Source organism: Centropristis striata, chromosome 1 (assembly GCF_030273125.1).
Source record: "Centropristis striata isolate RG_2023a ecotype Rhode Island chromosome 1, C.striata_1.0, whole genome shotgun sequence".
Classification (NCBI taxonomy): Eukaryota; Metazoa; Chordata; class Actinopteri; order Perciformes; family Serranidae; genus Centropristis; species Centropristis striata.
Window position 1 is genome coordinate 242501 of NC_081517.1, and position 16799 is coordinate 259299.

The window sequence follows — 16799 nt, forward strand, 5'->3', positions numbered from 1 at the left end:
CCCAGGTGCCCGCCCTGATGCCATCTGGTTCACCGCGACAGTGAGCTCCTCCAGTGTCAGCTCACAGTCGAGAGAGGCTTTCTCTCCCGGGCTGAGCTGAGGAAGACCCTCCAGCAGCTCCCCACGACACTCCAAGTTGCACTGCCCTGCTCCAAAGAGGTCAGTGTAAAACTGCATAGCGTGGCTCCTCATCTCACCCGGGCTGGTTGTTGTTCTGCCTCCTGGAAGCTGAAGGCAGGTCATATGCTTCCTCTGAGCCACCGATCTTTCAAGATTGAAGAAAAAAGAAGTCGGGGCGTCCATATCCTTTAGTTGCAGGAAGCGAGATCGTACCATAGCTCCCTTGACTTTCTCCTGCAGGAAAGAGCTCAGCTCCAGCCTCTTCTCCTGCAGCAGCTGACCAGTAGCAGGATCAGAGGTCCTGTGTAGACCCGCCTCGATTTTATGAATGCTGGTTTCCAGCTCCTTGACTGCTGCTTTGAACCTGGCAGTGGAGTGGGAGGTGTACTGCTGACAAAACACACGAATCTGTGTCTTGCCAACCTCCCACCACAGTTTCAGAGAGCCAAAATCTTCTTTTTTGGTTCTCCAGTGGTCCCAGAAGAGACCAAAACTCTGACAGAAAGCATTGTCTTGCAATAGTTTGTTGTTGAAAGACCAGTATGATTTGACTCTTTCTGCAGGTGAAGTTATTAAATCCATAATGACAAGGTGGTGATCCGTAAATCCAACTGGAGTGATGGTGCTGTGTGTTACTCTGGAGCTGAGACTTTTTGAAATGTAGATATGATCCAGTCTTCCTGCACTTACCCTACTATTGCTGACCCTAACCCATGTATACTGTGTGGACTGTGGATGTTTAACCCTCCATGCATCTACCAGATCTAAATGTGTAATGATGTTTTTTAGGCTTACAGATGAGAGTGGATGTGGTTCCTCTCCTATTCTGTCCTTGGTGAAGTCAACAGTGCAGTTAAAATCACCAGCTAAGATCAGCTGGTCCTGACTGTACTTTAAAAGTTCATTTTTTAGAAGGGAGAAAAAGGCGACTCTGTCCCTACCCTGATTTGGTGCGTAAATGTTTACTAGGTAAAAAACAGAATTGTCAATCTCTGCCTTCACTAACAGCAGCCGTCCCTTCACCACTTCAGTAAAGGACAGAATTTTAATATCAACAGCTTTACAAAACAACACTGCCACCCCTGCACTGACATTGGTACCATGGCTTAAAACACAAGGACCCTCCCACCATGACAGCCAGTCCAACTCATCTGAGGGGCTACTGTGTGTCTCCTGCAAAAACAGGACATCAACTTTTTTTTGTGTGGAGACTTCAGATATTAAAGCCCTTTTCTGTCTGTCTCTCCCTCCATTAATATTAAGGGTTCCTATTTTAAGGCTCCTCATAGGAAAGTCAGGAAGAAGAAGCAGACAAGAAAAAACAAGGAGAGAACAATCGAAAAAGGAGAACACCGTGGGATGCATGGTCATGTTAGCTGACCTCTTAGTTCTTCGGACAGTTCTGCCTTTTGTGGCTTTTCTCAATGTCGTGATGTGTTTTTTAAGTCTGAAGCGTTTCTTCTCATCTAGCAGATCAAAACCTACCAGCCTCTTCAGTGTATCTACTGATCTAATAAACTTATCGGTGTCTCCAAAATAATCACCTACCTTGACAGATTTTTTGAAAGTTTCATCTAGAAACTGATTCATGTCCTCTAGGGAATAAAGGTCTGTGTTCTTGCTCACTGATTCAGCTACTGAAACAGTGTCAGACTCTGTATCATATTCCATCTCCTCTGATGCCTGGCTGAACATCACTCCCTGCCCTTCCTCACTGCCCACAGTGTGACTCCTTCCTGCACCACTAGTGGAAGCTCCCTGCTCATCATTAATAGCCTGCGATGTTATGTCAGTGGCTGCAAGTTGGGGGGAACTCAGGTGATCTTCAGCTACAGAAGACTGTTGCTGCTCTGGTTGGCATCGTTTTACGTTTTTTTCTGTTTGTGCATCAGAAACCCCATCTCCCATGTCCACGCGGGCCGCCGCCGCACCCCCGGCCCCGGTGCCAGCCGCGGAGCCCTCAGCCGCGGAGCCCTCAGCCGCGGACCCGTTAGCCGCGGATCCGCCAGCCGCAGAGCCCTCAGCCGCGGACCCGTTAGCCGCGGATCCGCCAGCCGCGGACCCGTCAGCTGCGGAACCGTTAGCCGCGGACCCGTTAGCCGCGGACCCGTTAGCCGCGGATCCGCCAGCCGCAGAGCCCTCAGCCGCGGACCCGTCAGCCGTAGAGCCGTTAGCCTCGGAGCTCTTAGCCACGGAGCCGTTAGCCTCGCTAGCCGCCTCCTCAGCTCTCGCGGAGCCGGCCGGTGCGCGAGCCTCGCCCTGCTGCCGGTGCGGACAGGCGAACCGTTTATGCCCCACATCACCACACTCAAAACACTTCATTTGCCCGGAGCTGGCATACACCATGTAAAAACTGTCGCTAAACCTTACCCTGAATAAAACGTCAAGAGTCTGTGTGGGCGATTCCAGGAACATAAAAACCTGCCGCCTCAGAGACTTCACATGCTTTAGTTTGGGATCTTTACATCCCAAACTAACAGTTTTAAATCCGCTGGCCAGTTTTCCAAACCTGCGCAGCTCTGTCTCCAACAGCTCGTTTGGAATAAACGGCGGAACACCGGATACGGTGATCCGCGTGGAGGGAACTGACAGCGGGGACACTTGCGTGTAAACGTCCCTCAGAAACACTCCACTCTCTATCAGTTTGTACACCAAAGGCACATCCTCCACAAACACCACCACAGCTTTATTCATTCGTGATGCATATAACAACTTGTCATGACCTACCTGCTCACCTACAGCTAACAACACCTCCTCCACGGAAACACTGTTATCCGGTGGGACTATCCGCACACCCTGTCGGATAGACGGAGGTGGCGTCTCGGCGGACGCCATTCCTCCCAAAAAACACCAAACAACAACTATACACTTGGCAACACTAGGTTACAAATAATGATAAAGCTTACCTGATCATGCAAATTCGTTAGAAGAAAACAGTGAAACTTCACCAGTACAGGGACAGAAACACCATTCAAACGCTCCGCCACTCACACGTCCACCACCACCGCCGCCACTCACACTCACCGGAAACGGAAACAGAGGAGAGGAGAGGAGGAGAGGAGGAGAGGAGAGGAGAGGAGAGGAGAGGAGAGGAGAGGAGAGGAGAGGAGGAGAGAGGAGACCTTTGACCTTTGACAAACCCTTTATTGGTCCAATTTTATAATCACAAAAACAAATGCAAGGAAATTAGACATACGCCCTTATCACTCCACAAAAAAACAACCAAAGAAATAAATAAAAATTAAATAAAATAAAATAGATACATATGTATACCCATACAGATACTTGCGCGCACGCACACACACACACACACACACACATATATATATATATATATACTAGATATATACATATACATACACATATCACACATACATACATACACTACATAAACGTACATATATATCATACATATATACACACACTTGCATACATACATATACACAAATTCATACCCACACTTTTTTTTTTTTTTTAGAAACTGAGGATGAGTGATTCCAGCGAAACACTGCACAAAACACCTCCAATACCCCAAATAGAAATAAACTCTTCTACTTCTGATACCATTTTATAATACACAAACTCTATTTTAATACGTGCAGCCACTAAGCCCTTTAGCATTTGCTCAATGTTGGTGGATCCTGTTCCCTTTTTTTTATTCCTCCTTGTGAGCCAAATGCTCATCTTAGCCTGGCCCAGCAAGAAATTAATCAAAACTACTGACCTGCGCTGTGCAACAGAGTATCTGGGACCAAACACAAACAATTGATCATCCAGATTCTGTCCCAAACCAGAGATCCACCGCTGCAACAAGGTAAAAAACGAAACCAACCTGGGACACCTTAACCAAAGATGGCAGAGGGTCTCCTCAGCCTGACAAAAGGAACAACGACTTTCAGTGCCTGGGTCAAAATGTGCCACATGTCTGTTTGTAGCCACGGCCCCATGCACCAGCCTCCACTGTAGATCAGCAGTACGCTTCTCTATGGGAGGCTTGTACAGGGACCTCCAGCTGCCTCTAGGAGAAGACCCTGCTGCCAAAACACCAGCCCACCTCGACTCCTGGACACCGACCAGCGCTGCTCTGTTCATCACCTTTACAACCACACAGTTCATGCTCTTTTTGGAGACTTCTAAGAACGTGGGTAGCTGAGGTGTTCTGAAGGTCAGCAGAGCTCCATCTCCTTCCTCCTGCTCCTCTACTGCAGCCCTGATGGACAGAGACGGGAACTCCGATTGTTCTGCTGGTGGACTCTCACCAGCCTCCATTCCCAGCGCCACCCTAAGGAGACTGGGGAGTCCGCTCTTTATCTCCTCCAACAGTTTCTGCAACAGGCGCAGTGACTTGATGCCAGTCTCCTGGCTAAGTCTGGCAGCAGTCTTCCACTGCCCTGCCGTCCTCAGTCCTGACAGTGTTGTCAGGCCAGCTGTTATGAAGACTCTCTGTGTACTTGCCGAGTTCAGCACCCTGCTCTTCACCGACGGGTTGTGAAACAGAGGTTCCTTCCCAACCTCGCCACAGAACTGAGAACAGTCCCTCTCAGCGATGAAGACCGTCTTCCAGGCATTCAGAACCGACTGGTAAAACCGTGATGTTTCAGACGTTTTTATGCCATCCAGACTCAATAAAAACAGTTGCTTGTCATACTTAAGGTTCTTCACTCTATGAAGTAGGACAGATGCTGATAAAAACCAAAGCTGCTGTTTATTGTAGAGCAGGCGCTGTGCAGTTTGCAGCCGAAAGGCTGTTATTCGGCTGCGGAGGTCAATCAGTCCCTGACCTCCCTCCAACACAGGTAAAAACAGAACAGCTGCCTTGGTCCAGTGGAAACCCCCCCAAAAGAAATTAACCAGAATCTTCTGGATATCCTTTATAAGGGTGTCTGGAGGTTCCAGTGCAGTGAGTCGGTGCCAGAGCGACGACGCTGCCAGGTTGTTCACAACCAAAGCCCTCCCCCTGTAGGACAACTGGGGCAGGACCCACTTCCATCTAGACAACCGGGCACTGATTTTTTCTAACAGGCCATCCCAGTTTTTCTTCTGATAGTCGTTGCTGCCAAGAAAGACACCTAGGACCCTCATGCCCTCCCTGTTCCACTGCAGTCCAGCTGGTAAGGTTGGCTGCGGCGTGTTCTTCCATCCACCCAGTAAAAGGCCCTCACACTTTGACCAATTGACTCGAGCAGATGACGCCTTGCTATACAATGATAATTTCTGCTGCAGAAACTCTATGTCACTTTGATTTTTTACAAAAAATGATGACATTATCAGCATAAGCTGACAAGCTAACTGTTTTTCCTCCTAAGGATCACCCTGTGAGGCCCTGTCTGAGCTGCTGTAGGAGGGGCTCAATGGCCAGAGTATATAACATCCCAGACAGGGGACAACCCTGTCTGATGCCTCTCTGGACAGCCACAGGCCGGCTCAGTCCCCCTCCCACCTCAAGAAGAACAGTGACACCTGAATATAGTAGCTTAACCCAAGAAATAAATGTTTTACAGAAACCAAATGCTTTGAGTACTTCAAACAAATAACTGTGATCTACTCTGTCAAAAGCTTTTTCTTGATCTAAAGAAAATAACCCAACATCTACCTCTTGAAATTGTGATATATCAATGATATCTCTAATAAAGAAAATATTGTCCATAATTGTCCTTCCAGGCACACAATAGGTCTGGTCAAAATGTATGATATTATCCATGCAATGTTTAAGTCTATTGGCGAGACACTTGGCAATTATTTTGTAATCCGTACAAAGTAAAGATACGGGCCTCCAGTTCTTCAGAAGTCCCAGGTCTCCTTTCTTTGGGAGCAATGTTAGAACTGCTCTTGTGCAGCTCACCGGTAAAGTCCCAGAGTCCAGGCAATCTTTAAAAACCTCAAAAAAGTCCTTCCCCAGCAGAGTCCAGAAACCTTTATAGAACTCTGGTGGCAGTCCATCCACCCCAGACGCCCGACCACAGCTGAGCTGCTGTACAGCTGCAGACACTTCTTCGAAGGAGACGGTGGACCCCAGGTAGGCTGACTGGCCTTCATCCAGCTGAGGCAGACCCTCCAGTAACTCCGCCACACTATTAGGATCACACTTGTCGGTCTGAAAAAGATTTTCATAAAAGGCTATGGCAACCTTCCTCATTTCCGATGGCTCAGACGTAACTTGTCCATTTGGAAGTTTGAGGTGCATCATTTGATTGTTCTCCCTGATTTTTCTTTCCAGATTGAAAAAAAAAACGAGTTGGAGCATCTATTTCTTTAATGGTTGCTATTCTTGCTTTGACTATAGCACCTTTTGCTTTTTCATTTAAAAACTTACCTAATATTTTCCTACTATTCTCCCAATTCCTATTACTGCTATCAGTTCCATTAATTATATTGTTTTCTAAGATTCCAATGTCTTTTTCTAGCTGGTCAAAATGCTGTTTTTCACTATTTTTTATTTGTGTTGTGTATTGCTGACAAAATATTCTAATTTGTACCTTCCCCACTTCCCACCACTGAACTAGACCGGTGAAGTGGACCTTCTCCAGTCTCCACCGGCTCCAGAACTCACAGAAGGCCTGGCAGAAGGCCTGGCAGAAGGCCTTGTCATCTGTCAGCTGTGTGTTAAAATGCCAGTAGGGGCAATGTCTGAGGTGTGTTTTTAAGGAGAAGTCTATAGTGGCTAGATGGTGGTCTGAAAAGCCAACAGGTGAAATTGTAGCTTTCATAAGTCTGTTATTGTATGTTTGGTTTATGTAGATCCTGTCTAGTTTGGCTGCCCTCACACTACCTTCAGAAACCCTCACCCATGTATACTGTGAGGTTTCTGGGTGAAGCTTCCTCCAAACATCAACAAGGTCATTTTCATTCATCATGGTGGACATAAAGGAGGCTGATGGAGGATGAGGCTCCTCTACATTCCTGTCTAATGTTGGATGTGTGGTGCAGTTCCAATCCCCACCTACCACTATTACTGCACCACTGCTGAGCTGCTTTAAGGTGTCATGGAGCTTTTTAAAAAGCCTGACATGCTCAGCACCAGAGTTATATGCATAGACATTAATGAATACAAAAGACATTTTACTGATTGTTGCTTTTACTATTTGAATCCTACCTGGTTCTATTTCACTAACTGCAACGTTCACAGGGTTAAGGTGCTGTGAGAACAAAATGGCTACACCTGCACTGAGGTTAGTGCCATGACTCAGATAGACCTGTCCTTTCCAACTCATTCCCCAGTCTGTTTCATTGTCTGCAGAGCTGTGTGTCTCTTGTAAAAGAAACACATCAATGTTTTTATTCCTATTTAGCTCTGCTACCATTGCTCTCCTATCTCGGTCCCTGCCTCCATTTATATTTAAAATACCTACCCTAAGACTCTCCATGGAAGACAGAGACAGAAAGAAGAAGGAAAAGACAATAAAAGAAATCCAAGAAAGAACAACCACCTTCAGTGCTTCACCCATTTGTTACAGTTTATGCATTTAGAGGAGCTTTTCCTCGTTTTTCTCTCCTTAGTTTGGTCATAATCTTCTTTAACCGGAACCTTTTTTGTTTACTCAGTTGTTCATAACTTGCAGTTTTCCTTACCTTTAAAACTGAGTTCATAAATTTGTCAGTATCAGGGAAGAAATCAGATACTTCCACATACTGCCTGCCTTTGGTTTCATCAAGGAAATAATTAATCTCTTGCAAGGAGTATGGCTGCTGATGTTGGTCATCTTGTGACACAACATCAGAGAACTGGGACAGAATATCATCATCCAACATATCTTCCTCTTCAAAGTCAACATTTTCAACTTGTGCTTCACAGGCACTCTGGTTATACATTTCTGTTTTTTCCTTTAAAGAAGGAGAACCACTCACCTCTTCTGTCTGCCCACTGCTTACACTTTCCTCCACAGCTTGCACAATTACCTGTTCCTTTACCTGTCTCACTGCACAGTTCTCTGGTTCACAGGCAACGTTCTGCGCGCCAGCGCCGCTCACGGCACCAGCGGCAGCTCCAATGCCAGAATCAGCACCAAGGCTAGCACCAGCCGCACCAGCGCCAGCTCCAATGCCAGAATCAGCACCAAGGCCAGCACCAGCCGCACCAGCGGCAGCTCCAATGCTAGAATCAGCACCAAGGCTAGCACCAGCGGCAGCCCCAATGCTAGAACTAGCACCAAAGCTAGTACCAGCCGCACCGGCGGCACCAGCCGCACCACCGGCACCGCCACCGCCAGCGGCGACACCAGCACCAACCGCACCGCTAGCCGCACCTGAGCTACCTGCGCTAGCCTGTTCACCTGTAGCTGTGCCGCTGCTCTCCCTATGCGGGCAGGATGAACGTTTGTGGCCGACATCACCACACTCAAAACATTTCATACTACCTGAACTAGCATACACAGTATAGAAACCGCTTTCAAACTTAACTTTGAAAGAAATTTCCAGCATTTGTGCAGGATCGTTCAGAAACATGAACGCCTGTCTCCGCAGCGACTGAACGTGCTGCAGTTTAGCGTCTTTACAGCCAAGACGAACAGTTTTCAATCCACTAACAAACTTTCCGAACCGACTCAGTTCCTTCTCCAAAAGTTCGTTAGGGATAAACGGGGGGACACCCGACACAGTAACACGAGTCGACGGTACAAATAGTGGCAAGACACCAACAAACAAATCATCCAATACTATACCTTTTGCAACTATCTCCTGTACCAGGCGCTCCTCTCGGAGAAAAGCCACAACGGCCTTATTCATACGCGATCCATATGCAATGTTGTAATGGCCGATCTGTTCTCCCACAGCCAGGAGAACCTGCTCCACGGTGTACAGCGGAGGAGCCATGGCTCTCATCCCATGTCTAATTGACAGGGGAGGCGAACCCTCTCCTGGGAGGGACACCATGACCAACAAAAACACTAACACTCGCAGTAAAACCTCGTAAATGCACAATTTGATTAATTAAACTCCCCTTACCTTTTCATGAGTGACAGGATAAAAAGACAGAAAGTTGGAAAAAATCTGTCTAAACGTCCCAAAATCACTCAGCAGCTCCACATGCCGCAACCACTCACACGCTCACACACTCACCGGAACCGGAAAAAGGAGAGGAGAGGAGAGGAGAGGAGAGGAGAGGAGAGGTTTTGGTTTGGTTTTCAAAGTCCCTTTATTAAATCATTTGGAGGAGAAACCAGATCACTGTTACGCCATCACTCAAAAAGACGAATTAAAATAAAATAAAACAAAACAAAAACAACAACAACAACAACTTAGGATTCAAAACCATATGTGTGTTCCAATAACCAAAAATCAAAAGTTAATAATAAGCTCTCCACCTCCACCCACAGAGCATAAAACCTCCCTCACAGCCCAAGTGTGACTGAAGGCCTGCACATTGCTCATCATTTTGTAATAGGTGTGCTCCACCCTCAGTCTGGCCTTAACCAGTCCTCCAAAAACCAGCACCAAGTCCACACTGCCGGATCCCTGAGTCCGGTTCCTGTGCATTAGCCAAATTGCTAACTTAGCAGAGGCAGATAAGAAGTTCATCAGAGTGTGCACAGTCTTTTTCTTGGCACTGTATTTTGGGCCAAAAACAAACAAGTCAAAAGAAAAACACTCACCAAGACCCAGAAACCACTTTTTCAAAAGTTCAAACAATCCTGTAAGCCGACAACAATTTACAAATAAATGTTCCAGGGTCTCAGTCTGAGCACAGAAAAGACACCCCTCCCCCAGCTCCGGATCAAGGTGTGCTCTGTATCTGTTTGTAGCTATTAACCCATGCACAACCCTCCACTGGAGGTCTGCTGCCCGCTTTTCAACAGGCAACTTGTACAGGGACCGCCAGCTGCCTTTCGGAGAAAAGCCTGGACCAAAAAAACCAGTCCACCTCGACTCTTTCATGCCTGCCAGAGAACGCAGGTTCAGGATTTTAACACAAGTTAGGTAGATTGCCTTCTTTCCTGCATCCTGAAACGTGTCCAGCTGAAGCGTTTTAAAGGACAGTAGCTGACCTCCACCCTCGTGCCACTCCCCCACAGCTGGGGTGATAGACAGGGAGGGGAAACTGTACTCACTGTCCTCAAACCACTGTCCACACAGAGACTGGTTCCTTAAAGAACCTCTTGCTGACTGTGGCAGAGCAGCACAGACCTCCTCCACCACTCGATGAATGAGCCTGGATGAAGTAATCCTGCTGCTGGCTCTCGGGGCGTCCAAGGTTGCTGCGGTCATCTTCATCAGATGCCCCAGTTTGGTGCAGCCAGTCAGCCTGAAGTTGGTACGCAGGCTCGCAGACTGCAGTGTTTGGGTCTCGATGAATCTGTTGAAGAGCAGAGGTTCCTCGAACAGCCACATGCCTAGGATCTCATTTGGAACACGTCTGAAATGGAAAATCTGCCATGCCTGGAGAACAGAGCTGTAAAACGGCGTCAGACCAGTTAAATCCACTTCGTCCTGCTGTATAAGGAAAAGTTGTTTAAAATAACCAAGACGGCCAGCTCTCCTCAGCAGCAGTCGAGCGGTGTTAAACCAGCTTGGGCCACAGTCATTGTCATTTAGACAACCGAGCACACACTTTCTCCTTCACTCCCTCCCAATTCTTGAACTCAAAGTTTTCAGTGCCCAGAAAGACTCCAAGCACTTTAAGTCCTTCCCTCCCCCACTCAAGCCCTCCAGGCAGACTGGGCACTGCCCGGTCTCTCCACTGTCCAAGCAGCAGGGCTTCACTCTTCGCCCAGTTCACCTTTGCAGACATTGCCCTTTCATACAGAGACAGAGTATCCTGTAAGGCCTGGACATCCCTCTCACAGGAAACAAAAACATATAAATCATCTGCATAAGCAGAAACAGTTGGAGCAGGATATAAACCAGGAGACTCAGGCAATGGGAGGCCACTGAGTCGACCCCTCAACCTGCACAACAAGGGCTCAATGGTTAAACTATAGAGTTGTCCTGAAATAGGACAACCCTGTCTGATCCCTCGCTGCACAGGGATAGGTCGGCTCAGCCCCGCCCCCATCTTTATCATGCACTGAGCCCCACTGTACAAAACACCAACCCAAGACACAAAACCATCACCAAAACCAAAAGCCCTCAGTGCAGCAAACAAATACGAGTGATCAACCCTGTCAAAAGCTTTCTCCTGATCCAGGGAAACCACACCACAGTCAACATTATACAATTTACACACATCAATGACATCACGCAAGAGGAAAACATTGTCCATTATTGTTCTGTCCGGCACGCAATAATTCTGGTCAGAATTAACAATAATTCCCAGAAAGTCCTTAAGCCTGTTAGACAGAGCTCTGGATAACAATTTATAGTCTGTACATAATAGAGCTACTGGCCTCCAGTTTTTCAATAAGGCCAGGTCTCCTTTCTTGGGCAGCAAAGAAAGTACTGCCCGCTGACAGGAGACTGGAAGGGACCCTGACCTGAAACACTCCAAAAACACACCGTGCAGGTCAGGCCCAATGTATTTCCAGAACTGCTGAAAGAAATCTGCAGAGAGACCATCTATCCCAGGTGCCCGCCCTGATGCCATCTGGTTCACCGCGACAGTGAGCTCCTCCAGTGTCAGCTCACAGTCGAGAGAGGCTTTCTCTCCCGGGCTGAGCTGAGGAAGACCCTCCAGCAGCTCCCCACGACACTCCAAGTTGCACTGCCCTGCTCCAAAGAGGTCAGTGTAAAACTGCATAGCGTGGCTCCTCATCTCACCCGGGCTGGTTGTTGTTCTGCCTCCTGGAAGCTGAAGGCAGGTCATATGCTTCCTCTGAGCCACCGATCTTTCAAGATTGAAGAAAAAAGAAGTCGGGGCGTCCATATCCTTTAGTTGCAGGAAGCGAGATCGTACCATAGCTCCCTTGACTTTCTCCTGCAGGAAAGAGCTCAGCTCCAGCCTCTTCTCCTGCAGCAGCTGACCAGTAGCAGGATCAGAGGTCCTGTGTAGACCCGCCTCGATTTTATGAATGCTGGTTTCCAGCTCCTTGACTGCTGCTTTGAACCTGGCAGTGGAGTGGGAGGTGTACTGCTGACAAAACACACGAATCTGTGTCTTGCCAACCTCCCACCACAGTTTCAGAGAGCCAAAATCTTCTTTTTTGGTTCTCCAGTGGTCCCAGAAGAGACCAAAACTCTGACAGAAAGCATTGTCTTGCAATAGTTTGTTGTTGAAAGACCAGTATGATTTGACTCTTTCTGCAGGTGAAGTTATTAAATCCATAATGACAAGGTGGTGATCCGTAAATCCAACTGGAGTGATGGTGCTGTGTGTTACTCTGGAGCTGAGACTTTTTGAAATGTAGATATGATCCAGTCTTCCTGCACTTACCCTACTATTGCTGACCCTAACCCATGTATACTGTGTGGACTGTGGATGTTTAACCCTCCATGCATCTACCAGATCTAAATGTGTAATGATGTTTTTTAGGCTTACAGATGAGAGTGGATGTGGTTCCTCTCCTATTCTGTCCTTGGTGAAGTCAACAGTGCAGTTAAAATCACCAGCTAAGATCAGCTGGTCCTGACTGTACTTTAAAAGTTCATTTTTTAGAAGGGAGAAAAAGGCGACTCTGTCCCTACCCTGATTTGGTGCGTAAATGTTTACTAGGTAAAAAACAGAATTGTCAATCTCTGCCTTCACTAACAGCAGCCGTCCCTTCACCACTTCAGTAAAGGACAGAATTTTAATATCAACAGCTTTACAAAACAACACTGCCACCCCTGCACTGACATTGGTACCATGGCTTAAAACACAAGGACCCTCCCACCATGACAGCCAGTCCAACTCATCTGAGGGGCTACTGTGTGTCTCCTGCAAAAACAGGACATCAACTTTTTTTTGTGTGGAGACTTCAGATATTAAAGCCCTTTTCTGTCTGTCTCTCCCTCCATTAATATTAAGGGTTCCTATTTTAAGGCTCCTCATAGGAAAGTCAGGAAGAAGAAGCAGACAAGAAAAAACAAGGAGAGAACAATCGAAAAAGGAGAACACCGTGGGATGCATGGTCATGTTAGCTGACCTCTTAGTTCTTCGGACAGTTCTGCCTTTTGTGGCTTTTCTCAATGTCGTGATGTGTTTTTTAAGTCTGAAGCGTTTCTTCTCATCTAGCAGATCAAAACCTACCAGCCTCTTCAGTGTATCTACTGATCTAATAAACTTATCGGTGTCTCCAAAATAATCACCTACCTTGACAGATTTTTTGAAAGTTTCATCTAGAAACTGATTAATGTCCTCTAGGGAATAAAGGTCTGTGTTCTTGCTCACTGATTCAGCTACTGAAACAGTGTCAGACTCTGTATCATATTCCATCTCCTCTGATGCCTGGCTGAACATCACTCCCTGCCCTTCCTCACTGCCCACAGTGTGACTCCTTCCTGCACCACTAGTGGAAGCTCCCTGCTCATCATTAATAGCCTGCGATGTTATATCAGTGGCTGCAAGTTGGGGGGCACTCAGGTGATCTTCAGCTACAGAAGACTGTTGCTGCTCTGGTTGGCATCGTTTTACGTTTTTTTCTGTTTGTGCATCAGAAACCCCATCTCCCATGTCCACGCGGGCCGCCTCCGCACCCCCGGCCCCGGGCACCCCGGTGCCAGCCGCGGAGCCCTCAGCCGCGGACCCGTCAGCTGCGGAACCGTTAGCCGCGGACCCGTTAGCCGCGGATCCGCCAGCCGCAGAGCCCTCAGCCGCGGACCCGTCAGCCGCAGAGCCCTCAGCCGCGGACCCGTCAGCCGCAGAGCCCTCAGCCGCGGAGCTCTTAGCCACGGAGCCGTTAGCCTCGCTAGCCGCCTCCTCAGCTCTCGCGGAGCCGGCCGGTGCGCGAGCCTCGCCCTGCTGCCGGTGCGGACAGGCGAACCATTTATGCCCCACATCACCACACTCAAAACACTTCATTTGCCCGGAGCTGGCATACACCATGTAAAAACTGTCGCTAAACCTTACCCTGAATGAAACGTCAAGAGTCTGTGTGGGCGATTCCAGGAACATAAAAACCTGCCGCCTCAGAGACTTCACATGCTTTAGTTTGGGATCTTTACATCCCAAACTAACAGTTTTAAATCCGCTGGCCAGTTTTCCAAACCTGCGCAGCTCTGTCTCCAACAGCTCGTTTGGAATAAACGGCGGAACACCGGATACGGTGATCCGCGTGGAGGGAACTGACAGCGGGGACACTTGCGTGTAAACGTCCCTCAGAAACACTCCACTCTCTATCAGTTTGTACACCAAAGGCACATCCTCCACAAACACCACCACAGCTTTATTCATTCTTGATGCATATAACAACTTGTCATGACCTACCTGCTCACCTACAGCTAACAACACCTCCTCCACGGAAACACTGTTATCCGGTGGGACTATCCGCACACCCTGTCGGATAGACGGAGGTGGCGTCTCGGCGGACGCCATTCCTCCCAAAAAACACCAAACAACAACTATACACTTGGCAACACTAGGTTACAAATAATGATAAAGCTTACCTGATCATGCAAATTCGTTAGAAGAAAACAGTGAAACTTCACCAGTACAGGGACAGAAACACCATTCAAACGCTCCGCCACTCACACGTCCACCACCACCGCCGCCACTCACACTCACCGGAAACGGAAACAGAGGAGAGGAGAGGAGGAGAGGAGGAGAGGAGAGGAGAGGAGAGGAGAGGAGAGGAGAGAGAGGAGGAGGAGAGGAGGAGAGGAGGAGAGGAGAGGAGAGGAGAGGAGAGGAGAGGAGAGGAGAGGAGAGGAGAGGAGGAGGGGAGGAGAGGAGAGGAGGGGAGGGGAGGGGAGGGGAGGAGAGGAGAGGAGAGGAGAGGAGAGGAGGAGGGGAGGGGAGGGGAGGAGAGGAGAGGAGAGGAGAGGAGAGGAGAGGAGGAGAGGAGAGGAGAGGAGAGGAGAGGAGAGAGGAGAGGAGAGGAGAGGAGAGGAGAGGAGAGGAGAGGAAGTATAGTTTAAGTTATCTGTACATTAAATACACCATCCTCACATAGTCTAAATCTAAGACAGGCAAGGATGGGCAGTTTATATACAAGTTCATAGATGTTTGGATGCCTCACCAGGTGCTGCTCTTACTCGACGTGAACACAGCAAAACCCCCATCGTTTTTACGATAATTGAGCTCGTTGTGGTAGCCTGGACACAAAGAAAACCTTTTTACTGATCGCCATTTAACTCTATCCTGAAACATATTGATTAAATTGATTAGAAGACAGTTGGAGGAGTCCTGTACATTGTTTTCTGTAATTATGGTATCTTCCAGAATATTCTGCTTCAATAGGTTTTTGTTTGTATAAATCCCAAACACAGTGTGGCTTGGATCTGTGGGACAGGGGTAGCATGCACTGCTGTCTACCACACTCTACTTTTTGATAACACTTCTGACACGTCAAAAAACTCTAAAACATTTGTGTGTTTGTGAGCCTACCAGTCTTCACGTATTGGAGAGCTTCGTTACGTTTCTGAAAGCCCACAGTTTCCCACTGGTTGGTTTTGTCCAAATATGTGGTTGCAATGACAGGCAGGGTCATGCTAGCAATGTTCTGCTCTCCACAGCCATGGGGCTGTTTGATCAGGCTACCCATAGCCTTCCCACTAATGGCGTTCTCCACCAGTGCAGAAACTTGTTCTCTCCCTGCATGCACACACACAAACAGAAAAAACAAAATGTTGTAAATCATGTGGAAGAAACTGAACTAAACAAACAAGCAAATGACCCTTATAACCAATCAGGTGGTCTCATCCCATGAATAACAATACAAATTAGCACCAATGCTAAATTAACTGGAAAGGCTGCCTGTATAAAATGAGGTGTGGTCAGGTAATTCATTCACACACTGATGAATGCAACATTGGGAGCAATTTGGGTTTCAATATCTTGCCCAAGGATACTTCAACATGTAGACCGCCTTGATCGAACCACAACTTTCCGATCAGTGGGCAACCACTCTAACATCTGAGCCACAGCTGCCCCAAATAGATGTGTTGATGATTGGGAAACAGAAAACTTGGTCCTCCACTGGGAGATGAAACTGATTGGTTTCGTTCATATTACACCCAAAGTGCACCTGTAATTAATTGAGGGACTAAATACAACCCCTTTGCCCCTTACATTACATTGCACATTGTTATGTACCTTTTAACAAGTAAAAGTAGAGTTGTACACAACCTGAATGCCCTTGCGCCATGCACTTTAGACCATGCACTGTAGATTAAATGCATTTAAAAACAGCCATCAATCTCACCTGTCAATGAGATCAGTGTGCTAGTAGGTGTGTTTGGAAACAAATCTGTCTGAGGAATCCTACTGTTCAGAGTTATTTCTTGTTTACCACCTAAAGGGGAAAACAGTGGACAAGTTGGGAGATTAATAAGCAAGTGATAAAACAGGAAATGATTAAATAACTTAAGCTATTTGGAGGGTAAACTCACCTACACCTTGAGTGGTGGGGTCTAGAGTTACACTCTGAGATGATTTAACCAGCACGCCTTCAGACTGTAAAAACAACAGTAAGGACAAACTTGTTTGGCTCTCAACGGAGGCGGTCGCACTCTTTTTCTCTCTCCCTCCCACTGTGTTTTTCCCTGCTTCGCTCCTCTCGTCTCGTCTACTGTCTAACTTTTGGAAGACTCTCTCTACACTGCTCTCAAAAACCAAAAAAACATGGATTTGATCAACTGGTCTCTTAACGCAATTGACACCATCTTCTCGACGA

The 16799-nt window shown here is 47.5% G+C and overlaps 1 protein-coding gene across 1 annotated transcript in view; it reads right to left on the bottom strand.

Annotated features, from left to right (window-relative positions):
- LOC131979100 (complement C3-like) overlaps window positions 1-16799 on the bottom strand; it is a 46419-nt gene that overhangs the window by 13360 nt on the left and 16260 nt on the right. The window contains exons 23-26 of the mRNA XM_059343047.1: window positions 16516-16579; window positions 16329-16418; window positions 15512-15718; window positions 15144-15219 (exon numbers count right to left, since the gene is read on the bottom strand). Of these exons, the coding sequence (XP_059199030.1) occupies window positions 15144-15219; window positions 15512-15718; window positions 16329-16418; window positions 16516-16579 (437 nt within the window). The remainder of the gene's footprint in view (window positions 1-15143; window positions 15220-15511; window positions 15719-16328; window positions 16419-16515; window positions 16580-16799) is intronic.